This window comes from Anser brachyrhynchus (assembly GCF_964034855.1).
Source record: "Anser brachyrhynchus genome assembly, chromosome: 1".
Taxonomy (NCBI): domain Eukaryota; kingdom Metazoa; phylum Chordata; class Aves; order Anseriformes; family Anatidae; genus Anser; species Anser brachyrhynchus.
The window spans coordinates 194,020,744-194,046,560 of NC_137694.1; the positions used below are offsets into that span (position 1 = coordinate 194,020,744).

The 25,817-nt window shown below is 37.3% G+C and overlaps 1 protein-coding gene across 3 annotated transcripts in view; it reads left to right on the forward strand.

Annotated features, from left to right (window-relative positions):
• Positions 1 to 25,532, forward strand: part of RDX (radixin) — a 41,286-nt gene extending 15,754 nt beyond the window's left edge. For all 3 annotated transcript variants that reach the window (XM_080580560.1, XM_080580558.1, XM_080580559.1), the window contains 12 exons: positions 2,924 to 3,007; positions 7,885 to 7,980; positions 9,949 to 10,223; positions 12,711 to 12,794; positions 13,278 to 13,424; positions 14,878 to 14,974; positions 15,623 to 15,786; positions 16,435 to 16,565; positions 19,529 to 19,689; positions 20,389 to 20,481; positions 21,899 to 22,141; positions 23,115 to 25,532. In XM_080580560.1, coding sequence (XP_080436686.1) covers positions 2,924 to 3,007; positions 7,885 to 7,980; positions 9,949 to 10,223; positions 12,711 to 12,794; positions 13,278 to 13,424; positions 14,878 to 14,974; positions 15,623 to 15,786; positions 16,435 to 16,565; positions 19,529 to 19,689; positions 20,389 to 20,481; positions 21,899 to 22,141; positions 23,115 to 23,279 — 1,740 coding nt within the window. In that variant the 3' untranslated portion in view covers positions 23,280 to 25,532. The remainder of the gene's footprint in view (positions 1 to 2,923; positions 3,008 to 7,884; positions 7,981 to 9,948; positions 10,224 to 12,710; positions 12,795 to 13,277; positions 13,425 to 14,877; positions 14,975 to 15,622; positions 15,787 to 16,434; positions 16,566 to 19,528; positions 19,690 to 20,388; positions 20,482 to 21,898; positions 22,142 to 23,114) is intronic.
• The last annotated feature ends 285 nt before the right edge of the window (positions 25,533 to 25,817 follow it).

Below are 25,817 nucleotides of genomic sequence, written 5' to 3' on the forward strand. Positions count from 1 at the left end.
TAGAATGGAGCCCTGGGGAACCCCACTAGTGACAGGTCGCCAGCCTGATGTACTCCCATTTACGAGAACCCTCTGGGCCTGACCCATTAGCCAACTGTTCACCCATCTTATTGTGCTTTTATCTAACTGGATTCTGGTCATTTTGTCCAGAAGGATGCTGTGAGGGACAGTATCGAAAGCTTTACTGGAATCCAGAGAGATTACATCGACTGGCTTCCTTTGGTCAACTAGCTGGGTGATCTTGTCATAGCAGGAAATAAAGTTTGTTAGACATGACCTTCCCCTAGTGAGCCCGCGATGGCTCTGACCAATGACTGCCAATGTCCTTTAAGTGTTTTTTGGTAACTCCCAGAATAATTTTCTCCATAATTTTACCAGGCACTGAAGTGAGACTGACAGGCCCGCAATTGCCAGGATCTTCTTTCTTGCCCTTCTTGAGAACTGTGACCACATTTGACAGCTTCCAGTCAACTGACCCCTGTCTGGATTCCCAAGGCCACTGGAAAAATAATTGAGAGAGGTCCTGTGATGACATCAGTCAGCTGTCTGAGTATTTTGGGATCTTCTGGGTTCAGTCTCAGATTTTGCCAGTATAACCTTCTTGTTTTCCATGGACAGAAATAAATGAAACCTTGAAACAATGTTACTGAAACACAGGAAGTGCACTCCGAATGTGAGGAAAAAACTCTTCACTGTGACAGAGCCCTGGCACAGGCTGCCCAGAGAGGCTGTGGGGTCTCCTCCTTGGGGATCTCCAAAAGCCGCCTGGACGTGGTCCTGGGCAGCCTGCTCTGGGTGTCCCTGCTTGGGCAGGGGTGGGACCAGGGGCCTCCACAGGGCCCTGCCAGCCTCAGCCATTCATTATAAGGTTGTACAAGCTCAGTATTTGTATACCAAAATCTAAGTTGGTCCAGACATCTGCAGGAGGAAGACAGTATTTTTTTTCAAATCAAGAGTGTTATTGCCTTTGTAGGCCTCTTCATATACTCTTACAGAACTCTGCTTCTTTTTTTTTAACCAGAATATCCAGAAGCAAACAGAATCTACAGTTTGCGTTTATTTTGCCTCTATATTTTCTGTTTATTATTTTACTATTTATTTTGAATATTTTAGCTTTTGAGGGGTACACACTTTCAGGTAGTAAGTCCTCCATTTCTGTAAAATAGCATTTGTTACAAGGATATTTACCTAAGAAGTCTTTGCTGCAGCTTTAAAAAGCCTGCTGCAATTAGTTTAACCTTCTGTGCTTTCTAGATCTTTTGTGGCACTTCTTGGTTTGGCAGTGCTGCTGTTATGTAAGTGCTTTGGCGTTTAATAAAGTTACATTTTGGGCCTTATCCATTGTAATTTGTTGGTAGCTGCTCTAAAGCAGCAGGCTTCCTTTTTTAAAAGTTGAAGAAAACTGTTCATTAAAAGAAAACAGTTTTATCTTGAAATGGGGGAGCAGAATACACAGAAAACACCTCTTTTCCCTCCTCTTGACACACACACACCCTCTATTTTTTTTCCAATAAAAGTTTACTATCTTTTCCTCCAAAGCCTTCAACTCTTGTTCTTTATCAGTACTTGCATGCAAGAGTTTTGCCAACCCCCTGCTATCTTCCTTGTTTGCAGGTCTATAACCTAGAGGTCCTCTGCCTCCCGCTACTCTTGTCTGGCGTATCCAGCTCATGCCCAGAGTTGTTTACCTTGACACGAAAGAAAGGGGTGAACAAGCTTAAACTGTTGCACAGGGACAAACTTCTCTCCATTTTTCTTTTTCACACCTTAGATGTCTTCTGTGTTCTGTCTTACCGAGACTCTTCCGGGCTCACTTCTCAAAGTATTCCACCTGGTGGCAAAATTAGGGAAATGGATAATGGAAATGATTTACACAGGCATGGGTCAAGTAGTGTGAGAACCTGTAATACAAGCCCTAATTTATTCCTGCTCCGTATTTTACAGGAGAGAGAGAAATTAAAGTGTATGTGCCTTAAATAAGTTCCGTGCTTCTGGTTTTGCATTTATAGCAAAATAAATTTGACCTCTGACGCTTTATAATTCACTGAAGACAAATAAAATGGGATAGTCTTAACAGTAGGACAGAGGGCCATTCTAGAAGCGAGAAGCCAGCACTGTGTATTTAGTACTTGGTTCTTTTTCATGAAAATCCTCGCTCCTGCGTGTAGCGGTTGAGGAGAAATTGGAACAGACCATTTTTCCATGGCAGGTAGGCTTCCAGGTAGCAAGCAGTCAAACACTCTAGGTGCTTTGGGAACAGTTAGGAACAGTGCCTGTCAGGAGGCATCTGGAAAATGGTTTTCCATTCCAGCAGAGGGAAGAAGCTCGTTGGATGCCAGTGGTTTTTCAGCCTCATAGTAAAGCGATCAGATGGGATCAGTATAAGGGGAGCAACTTCTACAGTTCTTCCTTCCAGTGATGGAAAAGCTGTTAATGGTCTGTCCTGAGCACTGGTCCTGTACCCATTAAAGAAAGCTGAGCCTCTTAATATTGGAAATGGTCAGGCAGGGGACTGCCAAATATAAATACTTTGAAATAATAATGTGTGACGAACTTTATTTTGCACATATTTGGGAAGTCCACCGAAAGGTAGTGCCCCATAGCTTAATGCTAGAGCGTTCTTTGGGTGTTTAGGAGTAGTGTCAGCCATCCCATTAAGTTGATTTTTTTAAGCTTTGTTCCATGGTTTGACCTTCAAATCCAACGTTAAATATTATGTCAAGTATGCTTGTATACAAAATTAATAAGTTTTTTTTTTCAGAATGAAATTTTACCTTTTTGTCTAATGTGTTCTGCATATGTACAAGGCTGTTGCAGTTGTTGAATTTACTTACTTAAAATTTACTGTTTTTTGCAAGGTAATTGCAGTTTATGGAAGCATTACATTGATACAGTGTGATATATATATATTTTTTTTCTTTAGATCAACGTCAGAGTGACCACAATGGATGCCGAGTTGGAATTTGCCATCCAACCCAATACAACAGGCAAGCAGCTCTTTGATCAGGTAACTTATACGTGTCTGTGATCTGTACAAACATCAAATAAAGCTGTTGTGGTTATTGAAGCATAGTTTGATAAAGCAGAGATATTCTCTTGTATAGATTTCCATGATTTTCTGTAATGATCTAAGCTAGGCTGTCAATTAGTTTGAACTTTGTTGTTAATTCTAATGGAAGGCACTAAATTCAAAGACAGTTCTGCATAAATAAATGAACAGTGGGGCCTCAGCTGAATCTTGTGTGTAGCACTGCTTCAAAGTAATGGTATTTTATGTCACAGTATAGTTACAACTGCAATAAAAGTGTTAGAATTACTTGTATGAGAAATTCATATAGCCTTCACTTTTGTTTTAAAATAAATGTGACACAAAAATTAAGGAAAGCTAGCATCTTTTTTTCTTCAGGAGTTGAATCTGTAGATGCTATTTCAGTTTTCAAATGTTTGAAAAGTAATGCTGTCCTACGATCCGCTTTCTTTTTTTTTTAAACTTGAATTTCAGAGTGGAAAAGTGCAAGTGATGGCCTTTAATGTGCCTTAGGTTTACAGTCCCAGCAGCACTGCATTCTCACTTGATGGTGCTTTTATCTTAAACCAGCTAAATGAATGATTTGTTTAGAAAGGTTGTTTTTGCATTCATTCTGTGTGTTGTTAGCCATCGGAACCTTGAACTATTATTTTTTTTGATCCAGGTTGTGGAGTGTTCTAGATCATGTTGAGAATTAAAGCTTGTTGATGTGTCATTTCTTTGTTTGTAGAGGAATTAAATTACTGCATATTATTTAGGCAGAAGATGGATGCATTTAGTTAAAAATGCAGAAATATTCCAAGTTATTTTTCAAAAGCAGTGTACATAGATCAAATATTTGGTCTAGTAGGACTGTCGCTTCTGTCCACTCTACTATAGGTGCTGAGAGTATGTAGCACCGGGCATTTTAGAGAAAGCGACATGTATAGAGAGTTCTTTAATGGGTCAGTTAAATGTCTTAGTACCTAAGGTGGAGAACTTTGTTTTGTAACACTGAGCCTTTTATTTTATAGTAATTTTATTTGCCGTTTTTGTTAGGAACAAGTCTGACTCACGTCTACCCCCTGCTCCCTTAACTAGCATCAGTAGCAGTCTATCTGTGGCCTCAACATGGGAGTAGACTTCATGACTCTCTGCAAGTCATCCTAAAGGAAGGGGGGCAGATGCATGGGCAGCTGTCCTGCTTTTTGTCTAACCCCACCATTAAATAAAAAGGGTGATATTCTGTGGCACAGCAGCCTGAAACTGTTGCTTCTCTTCTGCCAACCTTTGCTATCTTCTGCTCTGCAGCTCTGGGTGGGGTGACCTTCTGCTGTGTAATGTCTTGTGCCCAGGTAATCAGCTTCATCCAAATTGGGGCTTTTGCAGACAGGGGAAAAAAGATACAGCTGTGAGTTCTTTTTTGTATCCTGGCATGTTTTGTGTTCTCTGCAGTTTTGTTCCTTAACTTGCTGTGTGGCTTTTGACATCGCACAAGCTCTTACAGTCAACTTGTGGAAGCTGAAGTTGAAAATTAAGTCAGACAAAATCAACCAGCATGGTTTTGTGTTAGAAGAGAAATATTTTCAGAGTGATCTTAAATCCGTACGTGATTTCCACAGAGTAACATCAAGAGCTGAACTGTATCATACACCCAACGTAGCGTTTTCATACAAAAAATATGCTATTTCTCTAGGAATTTAAGAGCACTGTTATTGAGATGATTGGTTTGCCAGGCTCATGTAGAGATGGTGGACGTGACTTGTTAGCTCTTGCTTGCAGAAGATAACCTGTTCATGATTTTAGCTGTTGTCTAGTGCTACTTTGTTTTTGGTGAACAACTTGTCCTTTCTTCAGTCAGTGGTTCTTTCAACTTTTTAGTTGCTGTTTTCTGGAGTTGTTGATCTGTTTCCTGTTCCTTGTGTGTGTTCTTCATCTGCTAGCATTCAGTGTTTCTGATGGCTGTGGCTTTCTCTTTTCTCCTCCACTGTGAAACGTAGTGAAGTTCTTATTGCACAAACCGATTTATTTTAGTGACTCCACACTCTTTCAGGAGGTGTCTTAACATATTTATCATTAGTCCTTTTGTCTGTCCTGCCAGTGCTCAGGATGGTCAAGGCAAGTTCTGTCCTCTTTTTCTCAACCAATCCATCATCTCTGATTTTCCTAGGGGAGAGAATCCTGGGGTGGGTGCCTTTCCAGTCTGGTGGCAGTGGTGGGGGTTGCCTTGTTCTTTGCAGTAAGGTGTTAGCACCAAGCAGCAGAATTGGTTTCCCGTAGTTTCTGTTCAGGAAGAACGGGAGAGTTGTCTCCTTTATTTCAAGTTAAACCCCAGTTCTCCTTTCTGAGTATCTCAGAAATCTCCCTTATGATCGATCTTTCAGTGGTTGGCTAAATGGAATTCTTGCTAGGTTTTCTTCATGTGAATGTGTTGATCTGCCAAAACACGTATCTGTTTTCTAGTCACTTTTCTTCGCCGAGAGGTTTTTATTACCTGTTAGTTGTCAAGCTGTGGGATATTATGGTGGATAAATCTGTTCTACAGATGTGATGAAAATTTGCCTAAAGCTACCTAATAAATCTTTTGAAGCCTGAATTATAAATCAAACTAAGTTTCCCATTGCGTACTTTCCATATCACACCACTGCTGTGTATAAGTGCTTATATTATCATGCTACAAAGTTTCAGAAATCCTTTTCTTTGAGCTGAGAAGCAGCAACAGACCATGCTTTTTCCTTATTTCCTCAGGTAAAACAAGCTCATGTGTAAGCTGTGTTCAGTATTCATTTACAAGCATGTGTAACTTTGCAGAAGGCAACCTGTATGTATTTGAATAATGTGCAACGTGCTTCTCAGCTGAAGGGCAGTGGCTAGCAGTGAGAGTGAAATGTTTTGACAGGAGCATAAGCACTTGTCTCCTTACGCCTTGTGGGCAGAGCTGCTGAACATCTGCAGTTCTTACTGACTGATGTTGCAGCTCAGAGTGCTGAGTAGGTACCGAGGTTTGACTTGGACAGCTGCAAAATAAAGAGCATTCGGAGTCATCTGCTAAAGCCATAAGTAGTTTGATTAGCATCACACCAGAGATCTGTGCCAAAAGAAGCAGCAGGGCACCAGATTTAACTCTGGACGATAGCAGAAACATAAACTTGCTCAGTTGTTCCAAAGCAGGAACAAAATGTAGGAATTTACAGCAAATAATTGTTCGCTAAGGAATCCGTTTGGATCCATGAACGTTGTCCATTCTGTGCCTTGGTGGAGCTTGAAGGTGGAAAGTAGAGGATGGAAAAAAAAGGTGCACTTAAGTGACTATTAATAATACACATATTCAAGGGATCAGAAGTAAGTTTGCACAGCAGCCTTAATTGTGATATTTTTCTAATTTTCCAAATCTTAATTTTGCAACCCGCTAGTACTACTTAAAAGTGGAGGAGGATCTATGGGTAAAATTCTATTTACTTCCCATGCATCTGAATGCTTCCATAAAACAGCCTTCAATAAACCAGCTTGCCAGCATGGTCCAGCCTGAGAACATACGTAAGTACTGCCATACCGCATCTTTTGGAGCCAGAGTTTACAGTTTGTTTAATAATCTTTGCTGGACCTTTCTGATTGATTGCTTATTGAATCCGTGTGTACTCTCACTGTGCAAAAGACTCGCAAGATAGTTCCACAGTTTTATTATATGCTGTGTAGTAAAATTGCTCCTTTTTGTTTGCTTTGAACCTGCTATCTAATGATTTCAGTTGATTCTATTAATTTTTACATCATGAGAAATAACAAATAATCATTCTCTATTTCCCTTCTATGTGCCATACAAGTTTTAAAGACATATATCATTTTTCCCCCTTCCTCATTTCTCCATGTCTCTAGCTTTAGTTCTGGTCTTGTCTATGCTAAAAATGTTCCATATCACTGATCATTCCTTTCAACATTTCTGAAACATTTCCAGTGCTGAAACATCCTTTTATAAAGTGACATGACCAGTCTGTATGTAGTGTTAGAGATATGGGAAGACCACAGACTTGTTTAATAATATGACGTCATTGTAGTTTTTTTCCTTTGCAACAAGTACTCTGTTCACATGATTAAAATTGTTGTGTTCAGTGCGCAGTATTTTAGTTTTATTAAATATCATCTTTTATTGAAGTTCATCTTTTTTGCCCACTGTTCATTCGGAGATCTTTATGGAATGTTTTCTCCAGCAGATTTTGTCACATCAATTTCTTCTTGTTTTTTTTATTGGATCACACATGAAGTCTTGTAGGACTTCCCTAGTGGTTGCACTACAAATAATCAGTGTCTTTTGTTGGAATTGGTTATTTATTTTTAACTAGTTCATCCATAAAAAGCCTTCCCTCTATTCAAGGACATTTTGTTTCTTTAATAGCCATTGGTGATAGCCTGATCAGAAATCTTATAGGAAATCCACGTATGATTTATCAGCCAGATCATTCTTATCCCTTTTATCATTAACTCAGAAGATCTCAAAAATATCTTAAGGAGGTGATTCATCCTCTCTACATCATACTTGTCCCCAAGTATTATTCTTTACTATAATTTCACCGATTGTCTTTTGTTGAAGTGGACTGACTTGTCTGTAGGTCTGCAGATCACTTCCCAGACCTGATTTCAAAGATCAGGGTCCTGTTTGCTGCCTTGTATTCCTTAGGTGCTGAGGTTGATACATGCAGTAAGCTGCACACTCCAGCTGGTAGTTTGGCAACATGGTGTTTGAGTTTATGTAGAACGTGTTTTGCTCCTATTTTTTATGTTAAACACTTCATTGTATTTCAATTTGAGTTGGTTTATACAACTTAGCCATAAAAGATACCTGCTGTACAGATTACTGATGATTCTGGGTCACTTATCTTTAGGTGGTAAAAACCGTTGGTCTTCGTGAAGTCTGGTTTTTTGGGCTACAGTATGTGGACAGCAAAGGCTACTCAACTTGGCTGAAGCTAAATAAAAAGGTAATAATTTCCTGACACTTAGACAAATGTATAGTTTTAAATAGGCTTTTATAAGACTTCATGCTTTGATGTTATGAGTTAAGATATCTGGCTTCAAATTTAGTCAAAAAGTTGTTTCTCATTTGCTTTAAATGACAAAATGCAGTGTTCAGTTTGATTAGTTAAAAAAGAACAGAATCGTATTGCAAAGCTGCATCAACATTTAATTTGAGAACGATTGAAAGTCATTTCTGTATTTCCAGGACCATGGTGATGTATGCATAGAATAAGTGTTTATAAGTATTTGGGCTTGAGAAATTTGCATGTATATAGCTATAGATTTTTGAACAAGGCACCAATAGTAGGTTCCTAACCTTCTGTTTAGGTATCTAAAATCCAACATGCAAATTGTAGGATAATTTTTATTTTATTTTCCCCAACAGCACAGAACACCTAGTATCTTCCAGCTATTGGGAACCAGGTTGTTTTATTTTAAATTTTATCTATGGTTTGGTTCTCACTTTTTAATATTGGCTGTCAGATTATTAATGGCACTACTGAATAAAGGGATTCTTTGAGTTAAGTTTTATCAAGAATACGTTTGTTGCCTTGAATTTTAGGAAATATTTTTTTTAGAGTAGGTCCTACCGCATTTATATAATCTTTACTCCTCCTCTGATGAGTCTAGTGAGTTTAACCACCAAAGCTGTCTCCTACAATTTAATATCTATATCTTGTTTTGTGCAATAAACATTATACTGCTACAAACATTTTGTTAGTCCAAATGGCAGAACTACATTATCTGATGTGTCATTTAGTTAAAAGTACATAAAAAGTTACTCTATAAAAGGTCTTTAGCAAGTCAAATTGCTCATGCTGTTCAGGAGCAGCAAGGGTGTACTGACTTCTTTAAGTTCAGCTAAGGTAGAGAACTGCCTTTTAATCATGGAATAGATGTGCAAATATGGTTTTAGTATGGCAAGAATGGAACTAATCGTTGGTGAGCTTAAAGTGAAATACAGTATATGTAAATCAGAGCTCTATGGGCAAGAATGAAAGCGAGCAAAAGATTTAAAATTAACATCTGAAATGTAATGCTTAAGTTGCCTTAGGTACGTGATTAAATGGTTGTTATTTATAACTTTTGATACTTCCTATGAGTTGAGCAAACAAACATGATTTCACGTGTAGTGAAGTTCTAAAAGGACTACTTGTGCACGTAAAATTAAATACATAATAAAGTGCTTGTGTAATTGAGAGGTCTGAGATTTATTCTCAATGTACCTTTTAATAATCACCGTATTCGCTGTTAGGATTACTGTAACTTCTGGTTTTTTGTTTTAATCATAGTGAGTTCTGAAGGCTGAGCTCAGATAAAACAGGAGACCTATTTTTCATACAGAAATTTGAAAAATAACATTTTGAAGTAGACAGCTGTTTAAAACTTGTAAGCTGACCACATCTGATCTCTTCACCAAAATCCTGATGATAAGGCATATCCATAAGTTCTAGAAAAATGTGATAAATAGAATCGTGGTTTTTCCACTGGCACAAAGCACATGTGCTTAGTTCAGTAGTTCAAAGATTTCTTGTAAAAGAATCCAGCTTTACACTTAATGTGCAGTAGTTCTTGGTAAAGAAATCGTATTAAACCTAATTTGATATTTATTGCAATTTGTCCATGGATATAGTTTTTTTGTATGTATTTACAACTTCTTTTCCAGATCTTTATTGTGATAAATAAATACACACAAGTCTACACGAAACTCTTCCACAGCCTTTGAGTAATGTTTCAAAATTGTCTAACTTATGCAAGTTGGTGTACTTGATGCAGTGCCCTGTGAATCCTTAGTGAGTTGTACTGTGGGCTTGTCAAGAAGTGCTGGATTTCAGTGCACGGGAGCTTACAGCCAAGCTATTTATTTTTGATATAGCACTTACTGCTCTTTTTATGTTCTTATTTACTTTACTTTCTTTTTCCTCCCTTAGGTAACACAGCAGGATGTAAGGAAAGAGAATCCTTTGCAGTTCAAGTTCAGGGCCAAGTTTTTTCCAGAAGATGTGTCTGAAGAGTTAATTCAGGAAATAACACAGAGACTTTTCTTCCTGCAAGTCAAAGAAGCTATCTTAAATGATGAGATATATTGTCCACCAGAAACTGCAGTTCTTCTGGCTTCTTACGCTGTCCAGTCCAAGTATGGAGATTACAATAAGGAGATACATAAACTAGGCTACCTAGCCAATGACAGACTCCTCCCTCAGCGGTGAGACAGACCATAAATATATGCTTTTGCATCATCTGCTGTATATAAACTTGCAGCACACTTCTTATTGTGAGAATATTAAGTGAAAATGTGCATTTAATGGTAACTTTCTTAAAGAGATGCATGTTGCAGTAGTAGAATTTAGGAGGAAATGATATCCCAGTTCCGACTAAATATCAAAGCATCGCAGCCATGGGTTTCATGAGATTCTCATGGGTTTTATTTCTTGTCCCATCCACAGTTTTTTAGTGGATCACATTTCCAAAGTATTTCAAAATAGATAAAATGATCTATCATTCCCGGAGGCTTGAAATCAAAGTCCTTTAACATAAGTCATTAAGGTTTATTTAATACCTGTTCTTTTTCTTCAGTTCTTGATGTTTTTATGCAAAAAGTTTTGGTAAATAATAATAAATTCCTGAAAATCATTAAAATGTATTATAAGTTAAATACAGAGTACAAAAATGATATCCTGGAGAGAAAATTTAGAAAATCAACTATTGCCATTACTGTTGAGCACAAACCTTTTTGTATTAGTCATTCATCTAAGTGCTTAGGAAAAGTAAGCACCGAGATTATAGTTCTGCTTTTTCCCTTCACAGTTGAAACCATGCTCCTGACATATATTGGCAGCAAGAGAAGCATTGCAACACAAATATACGAAGTTAGATAGTTTTGTTAATGTAAATTATTCCATGTTGATGTATTGTCAACAAATGTGTACTTACTAAATGTGTAACACTAGTGCATCTTCAAAGAGATGAGAACCATGGAATAATTTGTGTTTTCTTTGAAACTCATATGCTCTGTCTTTTTGAAAACTAAAAGTAGAAATTAGCTCATTAGCTAAGTTTTAGAACTCTCTAGCTAGCAAAAAAGCATTTCAAAGGATTGTGAAGTATTGAAAAAAATATTTCTGAAAATGTTTCAGGTTTTTAACATTTCTGGGTAAGACTTTGGTGTTGGTTGCATACTTTCTTGTGACAGTGAAGTCTTCACACTTCTTGAAAAATAGACTGTACTAGGAATGCAAGGAGATTAAGAAACAGTACAACTCCATACTGAGCGTGGTAGTTTACAAATCTTGGTCTTTGCTTAGTTGTGATGACTGCCTCTGAACACCGGAGTGCTTGTGTACAGCACAAATTCAAATACGTAGGATGCTCCTTTTCAGTAGACTAATGTTCATTTGATTTCCCAGCATGTTTTCAACCAATAGTTTGCCAGTTTGCACTGAGTGAACACACATCTTTTGTATTCATTCTAACACAATTATTCCTGTTTCACCTCCTGTCACCAGAGATTTGCCAGAAAACTGACAGGTACTTAATTAAGGTACTTCAGAACAATGTAATGTCAAAAATACTCACTTGTTTCCAGAAATAGACTAGCATTACAAAATTTCACTGAAAAAGGTGAGAAGACCTGCAGTTCTCCTTAACTATAGAGTTGGTCAGTATTTTGACCAGTGAACATGCTTCTTGGCTCAAAAGTTGAGTTGGGTAGCAACAAGATGGAAATTCCTTGTTGATTTATTTTTTTGTCAGAGCAGTACTTGCATAACTGCTAGCCATGTTTCATCAGGAGCATGTGAAGAAAGAGCAGAGGGGACCAAATGATGAGATGGCTGCGTACCTAGATGTGGGATAGAGTTGCAAAATGAGTGAGAGAAATCCTATAATAGAAATACTGCATCAGTACATTCTGCATCACTCTGTTTATTCCTTACTGTAGTTCCCTAAAGATGTAGGGAAAACTTGTAAACTGTTATTTTCCTGAGTAAAGAGAAAGGAAGGAAAAAAAACCTGTCCTGACTTCTTTTAGTAAGAATGTCTTATTTTCCTTTTATTTAATAGCCCTTAAAAATAATTTCTCTAAGGAATGCTTGAGAAGCTAGCCACACAGAGTAAAAGCATAAAAAGTCACCATACCCTTTTGATTTCTTACGGCAGTAGTATGTTGCAAGTTCTACGTAGATCAAAATATATCTCCATCATTGCAGCCTGCTGCAGAGAAACTTAGTCAAATTTCTGAAACTGCTTCAATACTGATTTTAATAGGTTTAAAGAAAAAAAAAGACATAGCCTGCTGGCTTGTTTTAATGTGCTATGTTTTCTTCCAAATGACAGCAGAATGAAAGCTTGAATGTGTCTGGGAATATATAGAGATTAATTCGTGGCATTATTGTATGAGGATTTTATAGGTTTGTGTTTTGGAGTGTTCCAAACGTTACGCTTTATGGCTTTACTGAAAGTTGAGATATGCCATGCTGTCACTTTTATAATTCAGAGTATATAATACAATGAAAAAAGTGAATTCACACTATTTTAAAATACGTATTTTTTTGAAATTCAAAACGTCTGGGTTAAAAAGGTGAGTATATAGGAAGTAATGTTTAAACTTCCTCAATTAAAGCATGTGTTATTCCATAAGGTTTTAAAAAAAAAATGGTTGTCAGTGTAATTTAATAACAATTTCTATTCACAGAGTATTAGAACAGCACAAACTGACAAAAGAACAGTGGGAAGAAAGAATACAGAACTGGCACGAAGAGCACAGGGGAATGCTAAGGTAATTGCTTAAATATTCCAAGACCTTTTAGGACTTTATTATTATTAGAATGTATTTCATGAGGTGTTATTTTTGCTTGGAAATGTCTTTCTTATTCTCTTCTGGCTGGTATAGCCAGTTATCAAAAACTTCCATAAAAGCTTAGGTGAGAGTTGAGTTTCCAGTTGGATTATTGGTTACCTACATGATTTCTGGTAAGGCTGTCAACTGCTTTTGTCTGCAGTCGCCTACCTCTAAAATATATTTAGTATTTTGTTAGTCCACAGGCTAAAAATACAGAGTGCGGTGATTTAAACTGTACTTGAGTATTAGGGTGTCCGTCTCTACAAGTACCTAAATCAATGTACATGTGAATTTCATGGAAGAGGGGTTTGATGCCTACTGAAATTTCACACTAGTTACTCTGCAGTTCCCTTATTCTTACAGTGTACTTTTGATTCGTCCACATTGTGTGTTTACATTTGTTTTTCCCCTTTTCATCAGGGAAGATTCTATGATGGAATACCTTAAGATAGCACAAGATTTGGAAATGTATGGAGTCAACTACTTTGAAATAAAGAATAAAAAAGGAACTGAGTTGTGGTTAGGAGTTGATGCTTTGGGTCTGAATATTTATGAACACGATGACAAGTAAGTGGCTAATACTCATTTTCTATTCTGTCTTTGGAGATCCTATCTGAGATTATACAAAAAATACCTTACTGTGTTTCAGGAACATCAGCAAAACAGATTCTCAAAGGCCTTCTTTCTAATCTATGTAAAAGATAGAAATTATCTGCTGAAATACTTGAATTTTACAGAAGAAATAGCAACTTAAAAGAAGGGAACGGCAGAACAGTTCTGTGTAAACCTACATCCATATTTAGCAATATAAATTTATGATAGCTTGAGCATTTTTATATGGGTTCTTTCTGTACTTCTCACTCTCTCAAGTCTTCCTTTTCAGTGAAAATGAAAAGGACGCTGAGAAGCTGAGCAGTATGTCTGAGAAGCATTTTGCAAGAACAGCTATTGGGATTAGAGCTGTTAGATACCAAAGTTTTTCACACTCTAAAAGCAAAACCTTTTAAATGTCAGGGAAAATAGATGGATCTTGGATCTTGATAAAGAGATCAAATTCTTTCTCTATTTGAAGAGAGAGAAAGCTAAAATGTACAAAACTTAAGAAGAACAGACTCGTTCTTTTGTTTCTTTCCAGACACTTCTATTATTAGTATCTGATGTTAAGAGTACTTCCACAGTGATTTGAAGTAAAACATGATGTATCAACACCAGATAAGAGCTGTCAGCTGAACTGTAATTTCATGCTCTCTGATGTATATACTCCCCAACAAAATTCTGTAAGCCTTAATTGCCATTAGATGGCAACATAACTCCTGAAAGATGAAGAAAATACTCAGGAAATGTTCAGATCAGGTTGAATGATCAGCTACTTTTTGGTATTATTATTTTACTCCTGATAGTTAGCAATCAAATGTTTAAACATTTTTAAATACTTGTAGTTAATATAAACTGAAAAAAAACTTTTTGTGCCCATGGAGAAAAATACTTAGTTACACAGTTCGTGCAAAGCATTGGAACTGTTCCAGGACTTAATTCTACTTAAAGCACAAATGGATGAAATTCAGTTTGAACTTCAGGAATGTAAGAACATGTATCTTACAGCTGAGTTAAAAACAAAGTACAGCATTACTGAAGGCTAATTGAATTTCAGTCTTTGGGATGTCAGACTTTTCTAAGAGTATATGCCCATCGAAATAGTTACCCTTCTTACTGAAGGGGAAATTATCAATGACTTATAAAGAATCAGTGTGTGATTGTGATGTTTAGCATATATTTAATGATAGTAGAAAAAGTCACCAATTGAAATTTCTGAATTCCTTCTGTTGCAGTGCTGCATTAATATGAAACATTAATTTGATGGGCCTGTAGCAGCATATGGATTTGTCTACCAAAATGTGCTTAAACTGTTGTGTATGTAGTTGTGTGGTAGTCAAAACAGTACAAAATGAAGTCTTATGCATTAGTGGACGTAAATGAAATACACATCGTTTCTTTTAATGAGAACTTTTTCTCTTTGAAGGTTGACACCCAAGATTGGTTTTCCATGGAGTGAAATAAGAAACATCTCTTTTAATGACAAAAAGTTTGTCATAAAGCCAATTGACAAAAAGGCCCCTGTAAGTACTTTGTAGAATAGTATGCCTTTGTATATCAAGAGTTTTAAGCCTTAAGGGACCTGCTCTGGCACTGTGGCATGAGTAAATATTTGTATGGCATTTATTTTTCATATTGATAAAATAGTTGGTAATCAAAAACAAGCCTTAATTGTGAAATTTGGTATGCTTATTTTCCCTCTCTTCATTCTGGCTGACGTTCTGATAAGGTTTCTTTTTTTTTTCTCCTTTTCCTTTTTAAACCAACTAATGTTTTGTGACAAACTGAAAAGCTGCAGTGTAGCATGCTAAAATCCCTGTACCCTCTTTTTTTTCTGCTTGCGTTATAGTAGCACTTTTCATGAAACTCTGGGGAAAAACATTAACTTACATATTGAAACAGAGAATAGCGTTACATTTAGAAGTTTAAATAAATAATGTTGGGTAAAATAGCTAACCTCTACGTAGAGGAAACCAGATGGGATTTTGAATTTATCTTGCAGGTTCCTTACAGTAACTAGGTTTATAGACTTAATGTGTTGAATCGTTCACTAGAGAAATGTCAAAATGGTTGTAAATTAAAATTTAACAAATGCAGGTCTGCAGGGATACTTTGAGTCTCATCACAACTGAGTGTTTAGATTAATGGATATGCTGCAATTATTTTTCTAGGATTTTGTTTTTTATGCACCTCGTCTGAGAATTAACAAGCGGATTTTGGCACTGTGTATGGGAAATCATGAATTGTACATGAGGAGGAGGAAACCTGATACAATTGAAGTGCAACAGATGAAGGCCCAAGCTAGAGAGGAGAAACATCAGAAACAATTGGAAAGGTAATTAACGAACTTTCATGAAACAGAAGAAAAATTCTTCTATCCTTTTAAAAAAACTAAGTCATAGAATATCAGGCATCCTAGTGTTCTAGAAAAGACATCTGCTTTTCTTTATGTAACATGGTTCACCTGTCTTAATAGAAAGCCATATCCTTGTTGAGCTTTCAGCATAGTAATAGTAGCTGTACCGTTGTTTCTCATTAAGTCTTTTTGTGAAACAGTTTTAAGTCTCTGTTGCTTGATTCTTAGGGACTTTTATCCTCTACAGGTGAACCGTTAAAGCAAGTTCAGTGAAGAATATCATGATTTACCTTTTGTATACTCTAAAAATAAAGACAGTTGCTATTTCTAGCCCAGATGAAACATCAGTTGTGTAAAAATGTAGCTGTAGTTTTGGATTTGTCCGGTTGAGCCATAACCAAGGTTGCTAAGCAATTCTTTTTCCTAAATCCTTTTTTCTGTAAAGCATTTTGAAATAATGAAACTTGGTTCCTCTGTTTGCATTGTAAAATGAATTCAAAACATTTAGAATTATGTACTTCCGTACTAGCTGAGTAAATTAAAATAATATGCTACCAGAATCCTAAGACTAGAATTTAATCTGCTTGAGGTTTAAAAAAAAAAAAAAAACACTTCTAATATTTTCAGGGCACAACTAGAAAATGAGAAGAAGAAAAGGGAGATAGCAGAAAAGGAAAAGGAAAGAATAGAGCGTGAAAAGGAAGAATTAATGGAACGCTTAAGACAAATTGAAGAGCAAACAATGAAAGCCCAGAAAGGTGAGCTCTTACTGGTCTTACTGGTCCTGGATTTGTTATAGCTGATGGCACTGTTTAGTTCATTTGGGTAGTGAGGTTCCACAGTTCTCTTGGTATATGTTTTTCTGTGTGTTTTTTTCCAACTTATTTTAATAACAGCAAAACTTAATGGTGTGTTTATGGTTTGATTTAAGAAGAGCTGTTCTTCTTTTCAATGTTAAAAGTTGAAAGTTAGGGTGTGTGGGTATGCATGTGCATCATATGAAAACAATTCCTAATTTTAGTAAGAGTCTTTTCTTAATAAAACTGAAGATAATCAATATACAGTTTAACTCAAACCTGTGAAGTACTTGACATGCTGAAAACCTGAGGCTGGAGGGGGCCTGAAGATTCAACGTAATTTGTCTAGGATTTTGTTGAATGTAACTTTTCCTTTGAAAGTTCCTTAGCCCTTTGTTTTCCCATTCCCTTGTAAGATTTGAGAATTTTAAAAACTAAAATTTTGTCAGATTTCAGTGACTAAGCTATATTTAGTGAATAATCACGGCTCTTTGTGTTGAACTACTCTGTACGGTCCATGCCTCAGCTGCTTTCCACTTGCTCCTTTCCATACTCTCTGCTTCAGGTTTGGTTCATACTCATAAAAGTTCCATTCTTCTCTCTTCTGGTCACAAATGGTGTCTTCAAGTGTAATAAAGAGAATCAGTGGCTACATCTGTGCAAATAAATTGGATATGCCTGGCACTGTTCTCTAGCTCTACCTCTGTACTTCTCAGTATTTCAGTGCAGAACAGGTTGGACACACCCAGACAGCTGACATACAAGCTGGGCTTTGGAACTGTTCAAAGGAGAGGTTTTTATCCCAGATCACAGTGTCAGGGTGACTGTGAAGGTTTAATTCTGTGGATAGTGAGTTTCCAGTGCTTTGTAGCATCTCCTGGTGCTGTTTTATGTGGTATCATGAAAGTTACCATCAGCAGCAGCACGGTGAGCAGTTCGCCTGACTGTCATGTTATTGTCTCCATCACTAAATCAGCTGCTGATGTCAGGTGTTTGCCCTTCTGCTAGGGGAAAAAAAAAAAACCCATAGGCACACTTTCAGTAAACAACAGTGAGTAGCTAGTACGTCTCACAAGTCCTTGAAAGATGTGTATACATTTGTAATTTGACTAAACCCAGAAACTTTTCACCAGGCACTGAAAAAGGCACTCCTGTTGATGTAACGGATGCCCTCTGCAAATTCCAGCCCTTGCTTAAAATCATGAGTATGACAGAGCTTCTCTGAGAAAAGGTTAAAGCCTTTTTATTCTGTGGGCTTTGTGTTCTGGATTTTTTGATGATCTGATGAAATAAGTTCCATGTTTCCTTTATTAAAAAAAAAAATCACGTTTTGGTCCAAATTTTAAATGAAGTAAAACGCAATCCTGGGTAGAATGTTCAGCAGGGAAAATGTCGGCTGAAATCTCTTTCACGGAAGTATAGACATCACGGAACCTTAAAAATAAGCAGTGTTTCCAGAGCTACTCTGACTTGGTGATCATATTCCAATTGTTGCATTTCCAAAGACGGGACATCAGAATCTCTGTTAAGCATGTCATAACCATTAATTTTTGGAGAACTTGACAGGAATTATACTGTAACTTGGAGTTCTTGAGAGCTGTGTTACTGAAGAAAACTTACAAAGCTTAACTTTGTTCTGAGTGTGTCTGTATCATTAAGGGATAGGAATCAGAATAGGATTTTTTTCATCTGGAATTGTTACATTGTATTGAGTTAAGCAGCATACTCGATCTTCATTTTAATAAAGAAAAAATAATGCTCTTGCTAAATTAGAAATTGTTATAACGCACTTCATTTGGAAATACCTTTAGTTGTAAATTACTTACAATAGAAATCACTTGTTAGTATTTCTTTTAACATGTATGTTACTAGGAAAACTGTTCTGTAGGAGAGTATAAATGCATAACTGTCAAACTAGTACGAAAAAACAATTCCTTGATTCTGAACAAATTATTTTATATTCTGATAAATTTAATAGGAAATAGTTCATTTTCTTATAGAGTACATAATGGCCATGTGTTAGTAGTCTTTAGCCTTCTTTTCCTATATGGACTAGTGTTTATATGAATGGTGCCTTTGTTCTGTAGTTGATACGGTAGTTAAGTGTTTTCCATCTTCACTGGAAGACTTTGTCCTTTTGAATAGTGTTTTAAAACGTTTGTGCATTTTATTTAATTTTATAAGCACTGCATTTGGGTAACTCAACATATTTGTAATGCCGTGCCCCTGATTCTGGCCTTCAGATTTGGATTATCAGAAAAACCAAAGTTCCCTGTGCAAATCTTCCTTTGAAATTACAGAAGTGGTAGATTGTTGTTTCTTCCTATTTCTCTTATATCATGGTTTAGCCCGTTAGCTTGTTATGTTCTGCTAACTAGGCAGCTAGACAACTATTACCCCTTCCTTGATTTAAGGTTTTCCTCTTTGCATCTTTTTGAAGCTGCCTCTGTTCTCTGATCTTTCCAGTGGGTCACTTTGGAGGTGCATGTCTAAATTGTCAGTTGCAGTTAAGGTATTTTTTGAAGCATTTTACTAGAGTAGGTGATTTTCTGGCCTTTTTTATGGTAACAAGATTTTTTGTATATAAAAACTTCTCATATAAGTGAGAGGGAGTATACACTTAGTGATAGAACTAAATAAAGATGAGTTGATATTTTTCTGAAACATTGGGCTGTCAGTCAAGTGAGATGAAATATATCCAACGTATGTTTCAAACAGGGAGAATAAAAATCAGGCTTGGAGTGTAGCTCTGGGGAACATGATAACAGCTCTTCGTGGCTTAAGTCAGGCTAAGTTGAGGTGACCTTGTAAATCTGTCGGTTTTCTACCTTACTTTATTTTGAGTGTGTTACGGCTGTTATCTGTGTTACATATGAGTAGGAGTTCAGTAACGATGTATTGTCTGCAAACTTTCCCTATGGCAGAGCTAGAGGAACAGACTAGAAGAGCTCTAGAACTGGATCAAGAACGAAAGCGTGCAAAAGAAGAAGCAGAGCGCCTGGAAAAAGAGCGTCGAGCAGCTGAAGAAGCTAAAGCTGCTCTAGCCAAGCAGGCAGCTGATCAAATGAAGAACCAGGAGCAACTAGTAAGAATCTTTAACCCTACATTAAACAAAGGGAAAAATACAGTTGGAAATCTAGACTTTGATATTGGTTACATCTGTTTTGTAAAATGGACAAGTACGTGAAATGCTCCATGCTTTGTTACAGATTGCTGTGGGACTTAGTATAAAAAAAAATAATAAAACCGTTATGTTAGATTTTACTCTTTGCAGCGTTATCTTCTTATAGTCTGTGTTAGATAGCTTCTGTTTGAAGATTTGCACGTACTAAATAAGAGGCACAAATTTTAGGAGAGCATTTCTCAACTATAAAACAGTATTTTGTCTTCTAAGTCAGCACACAATGCTGAAGGTAAGATGTAGCTTGACAGTGCTGAGATTGTGATCCAGAGTCATCAGGTTTTTGGTGGAACCTTTAAAGCTGTATTAAACTGAAAGAATGCCAAACAGTAATTTGTAACTGCAGCTCTTTATTTCCCAGCAAGTTTGGAAGTGCAGCAGACATACATGTATGTGTGTGTATATATATGTATATTTATGTATGCCTCTGGACTTACTCCTATCATGCAAGGTTACTGATTCTCTCCCTCTGTCATGTATGTTTAAAATTTCTGTTTTGAATAAGCAGAGAAGTGATGGATAACTGCTGTGAGCCAACTTGAAAATAGTCAAAGGCAGAAACAAAATAGTATTGAACTAAATGTTTTTTTGTTTTTGTTTCAGGCAGCAGAACTTGCTGAATTCACTGCCAAGATTGCACTTCTAGAGGAGGCCAAGAAAAAAAAAGAGGAGGAAGCCTCAGAATGGCAACACAAAGTAATGAGCTCATGCTGTGTGAAGTCAGAACTTCAAAGAAACTTAGGGAGATGAGTGCAGGAATACCAGTGGAAGTCCGTGGGGTTGGGTCTGTTACTCCCTTAGGCTTCAGAGAAGCTTTTCTTAAAGGTTTTTGTTCTCCAGTCTTCTGAAGTCAGTTAACACGTCTATAGAAGTCATCTCTTAGTAGCAGATAGACATGAAGGGAGAGAGGGGGAAATCTCACCACAAAGGTGTGATCAAAGATTTGAGATGGCTTCTGTACGTGTGGTAATGGAATAGATTGGATCTTTGTGCTGGAAAAGAAACACGTCAAGAGAGGCATAAAAAAACATGAGTGGTGGTGAAAAAGAGGAACCAGAATTAGAACGAAGGCACATCAAATGTAACGAGACGATCATTTAAATAAAAATTCAGTTTAAGACAAAATTCTCAGCACTGGTGGGGCCACACCTGGAGTACAGGGTCCAGTTCTGGGCTCCCCAGTACCAGAGGGACCTGGGCATACTGGAGAGAGCCCAAGGCAGGGCCACCAGGATGATGAAGGCACTGGAGCATCTCTGCTGTGAGGAGAGGCTGGGAGAGCTGGGGCTGCTCAGCCTGGAGAAGAGGAGGCTCAGGGGGATCTCATCCGTGTCCCTAAATCCCTGAAGGGAGGGTGCAGAGAGGCCGGAGCCAGGCTCTGCTCAGCGGTGCCCAGTGCCAGGACAGGAGGCCATGGGCACAGCCGGGCACCCAGGAGGCTCCCTCTGAGCACCAGGCAGCACTTCTGTGCTGGGCGGGTGACGGAGCCCTGGCACAGGCTGCCCAGAGAGGCTGTGGGGTCTCCTCCTTGGGGATCTCCAAAAGCCTCCTGGACGTGGTCCTGGGCAGCCTGCTCTGGGTGTCCCTGCTTGGGCAGGGGTGGCACCAGGTGCCTCCAGAGGGCCCTGCCAATCCTTATCACTCTGTGATTCTGTGAAAATATTTCTTCACAAATTGTAATTGACTATGGAATGTGAATACTAGCTGTATACACAGGTTAGAAAGTGATTGAACAATTTCTTAAAAAAGTTCTGGTTGAATATGAAATTCAAGGACATCACCTTTGTTTAGGAAGTCCCTGAGGCTCAAATTTCTGGAGGCTGGAAAAGTTGGAAAGTAATCAAAATATTACCCTCCTTTCTGACTTTTCTCTCACTCTTTTATGGCTACTGCTGGAAATGGGTGGACTAAATGGGCCTATAGTATAGCTGGTTTTAGTCATACCTCTTTTACCCTGTTTTTCTCTTCGACAGCTTTCAGCATCTAAGCTTTTCCTGTGTTATTTATAGAAGTGGTTTCCCTGTATCTAAAACCATCTCAAATATTTCTTTCTAATTTTCTGACTATTTATAAATCAGTTTTAAAGATGCTAAGTGTTGTTTACTTTATTTAGGCTTTTGCAGCCCAGGAGGACTTGGAAAAGACCAAAGAAGAGCTGAAATCTGTGATGTCTGCTCCTCCTCCACCTCCTCCCCCACCAGTTATTCCTCCAACAGAGAACGAACACGATGAACATGATGAGAACAATGCTGAAGCCAGCGCAGAGCTGTCTTCTGATGGTGTCATGAATCACAGGAGTGAGGAAGAACGGGTAACAGAAACACAGAAAAATGAACGTGTTAAGAAACAACTCCAGGTAATGAAGGCCTACAGTTGCATCGACATAATTCAGGCTTTGTGTTTTCATTCTTTGTTTGTCAAAAATCTCACTGAAGTTATGAAAACACCCTTATTTATTTTGGTTTATTGCTGTTTAACCAATAGCCTTCATAGTGCTCTAGCAGCAGAAGAAATGGGAAGGCTGGATGTAAGATTATGCTTTATAGCTTAGAAGCATTACTATGTTGTCATACTGGACAGTAAAGATTTCTAGTAATTATTATAATGCCCAGGACACCGAATGCTAAAACATGATGCTTTCCTTTTTAAATTTCTGAAATTAAGTAGTATGATCAGATGCTTGCTTAATAGTATTTGAGCAACTTCAGATAAACCCAGACTTTGTAAATGCAAAAACTGAAATATGCCCATTTAGGATTAATCTTAATTCCCTGAAAAAGAGCATTTACTTGTAGGCTAGTCTATCTCTAAAAGCATCTCTCAAAGTATAATAATCTAATATTAGTGGTAACAGTTTGCTGAGTTAAGAAATGTCTGTTTGGAAAGGAAATAAATGAGAAGTTGCTTCTTTTTTTGGCAGCAATATCTTAGTAGTGTGATTCGGTAATTTATCTTTTCTGCTTGAACAGTCACTGACAGAATCAGGGAGATGACTCTGCTGTCTTTAGTCAAGCAGAAATAGAAATAAGATCATTCTCCTGCCTTTTCCTGCTGCTCCCTCTTTTCTTAGATGTTAGGGTATGAGGCCTTTTTTCTAGTTTGATGCTCACGCTTCTGTAAGGAAAGAATCCTGTGCTGCTGCTGCTGCTCTTCTCTTCCTTCTGCAGTCTTTCTGATAGACCTCTCAACTTTAGTTACTGAACATTACAGAAAGTATTTCGTTAGTTGGCATTCAAGAAATTCCAAGCTGCAAAATAGATGTTATCAGAAATTCCAGAATCATTAAAAGATTAGTTAAAGGACTCAAATGCAAATATTTTATTCAACAGGCTTTAAGTTCTGAGTTGGCTCAAGCCAGAGACGAAACCAAGAAAACACAAAATGATGTCCTTCATGCTGAGAATGTTAAAGCAGGCCGTGATAAGTACAAGACACTTCGACAAATCCGACAAGGCAATACAAAGCAGCGTATCGATGAGTTTGAAGCAATGTGAGAGCTGTTATTTTGCATATATGTTCCTCGTAAAGCTGAACCACCAACAGAGATAAAAGCAGGTCTTTGCATATTTGATGGATTGCACCCCACTTTGCCAAAGCACTTAATACCAGTGTGACTACAGTGGTCAGAGGACAAATTTATGGGAAGCTATTCAACAGTAAGGCAGTCTGTCATCTGTAACTTCTGCGGGGGGAGGGTGTGGAGAATAATAGCAATTTTTTCTCCCCCATCACGTCTTCAGTTTTATTGTTTTGTAGTTTTTTCTTTGAAAACTGATGTGAAGTATATGCTGACTGACAAGTGTACATACTGCTTAAACCTTAAGAAATAGAAAGAATAATGGAGCCGAACCTAAACTGGATAGGTACTACTATTTCAGTATGATGAAGTTTGAAATTACGTTTTTTCAATGTAGCTACACCACTAAGAGTTTGATATCACTGACTTTCAGTTTCTTTTTTTTCTTATTTTTTTCCTTCCCAAGTCAAATTCTTTGGTGTTTCATGTCCTGTCATCATTGATGGTTTTCTTTGCCTACCTGTTCACAAAGGTCTGGATGGCAGGTGGTAGTTCCAGGAGATGTTTTTTTAAATGGAACACTACCTGTGGGCAGCACGTGGCTGCGAATAGGCTTGAATAAGTATTGCTTTGCCTAGGTGATTATTTTAGATGCGCAAAATGTTCTAATGCAGCAAAGTAAAATAATAATAATAAAAAAAAAAAGCTTTGTAAGCTATTTGCTTGTAATTATTTTATTTGCAGTAGGGAGACCTGGACCTTTCTGGCAAGGGAGCATATGAAAACATCAGTCCCAGGGAGGGGACAGTATCCTACCTCACTACTACATACATGATGACTGGTCCTTCAAACACCAGGGAAAAAAGCTCTGTTTAAACTGACTCTCACTATTCAGTAATATCACAAATGCTAGGAGCCCTCACTCCTAGGATTTTCTTTGAATTCAAGATGGATTTATAATGCTAAATGTTATTTAACTGCCTTTTGTTGAGTTTAAATTGTGAAAACATCGTATGTTTTTTAAAGCTGCAACCTGTCACTGGTATACTATCTTCTGGGAGGGGTGTAGAAGGTGCTTATGAATTAACTTGGTTTTAGGTTTCCAAATAAAAATGAAAGTTCCCAGAGTTGGAGTAAAAGTACTTGTAGCTTCAGTTTTCATTGAAGCTGTTATTGTAATTGTCGTATCTGATGTCAATCATTAAGTCCTTTCTCTCTTGAGAAGGAGACTTGTTCCTTTTTTCATGTTTTTCTTTGAGAAACTTGCTTAGAAAATGAACTTTAGAAATACCTTTGCAGTTAATATGAACTGCAGTTGTTCCTTCTGTTGCAGTACCCTAGTAAATATGCACAATGGAAGAACCCTGCTTTCTCTGAGGATGGTTCAGCTCTTTTCTGTTTGATATTATGCACTCATAAATTTACACTTATCTATTAAAATTTGCCATTTTATTAAACATTTTTTTCATGCACAATAGGTTTAATTTTTCTTATGAACAGTCCAACTAAGGCTTTTTTTTATTTTGCAGTTAAAGGTTGGCTATGTGGGGTGACATCATGAAAATAAAATAAAGATACATTAATATATTTTTGGTTTGTGGGGCTAAACATATCTCATTAACCTTGAGGACTGATGTCCAGATGGTGTACACGTGCTTCAAAATGCTGCTTGGTGGAAGCTGGTGTTTCTGCTTGCGGTGCATTGTAAGAACAGTTCTTGTTTCACAGGCTTCATACACTGAAGCATAAGCAAATCTCCAAAGTATTTGAACAGTTTGCCATAGCAGGTGAAACACACTGCTTCCAAGGAGTTCTTTCTTTTTTCCTGGAAAGTGTGCACTACTGTTGATACATCAGTTTCAGTGTTGGGGGAAGAATACCAGTAAAGTTTGCTGTTCATAAATCTACAGTATATAGAATAGGGGTAAATGGATTAGATCCATTTATAAAGCTGTGTGATTTTTTTTCTAAAAACAACCAGGAACAACCATTTGTACTATGGATTTTCACAATGAACAAAGTGGTAATAGCTGCTGTCACCAGCATTTGGGAACACTTACTGGTGCAGAAGTACTAAGAATACATTTAATGATTACTTGGTGAAGTAATTTTCCACATGCTTTTTCCTTTAGCATCCTGTTTTGTGTTGTACAATTAAGCTACAATTACATCTACTATTTTGGATAACATTCATTGGTTAACAATAAAGAGATACAGTTAATTTCTCTGAGGTCCATTGTTGTTATTTAAAGCACATTTTTTTTCTGTCAGTTTTACTAAATGCACTGTGCTAGGCTTTTTCCAGAGCAGTGTACAAATGTTGGTAATCAGTCTTTTGTTTCACAGGATGGTCAAATTGAAATTTAAAAATAAATTGTCTGTAGAGAATGGTACTCATGAAATTGCTGCATACAGTTGGGAGAAAGCACTGGCGGTTGTCGATTCAGAATGGGATTTGAAATGTCAGAGCATATTAGTTCTCCTGAGCTGAGGGTGGTTTGGCCACATAAGAAAT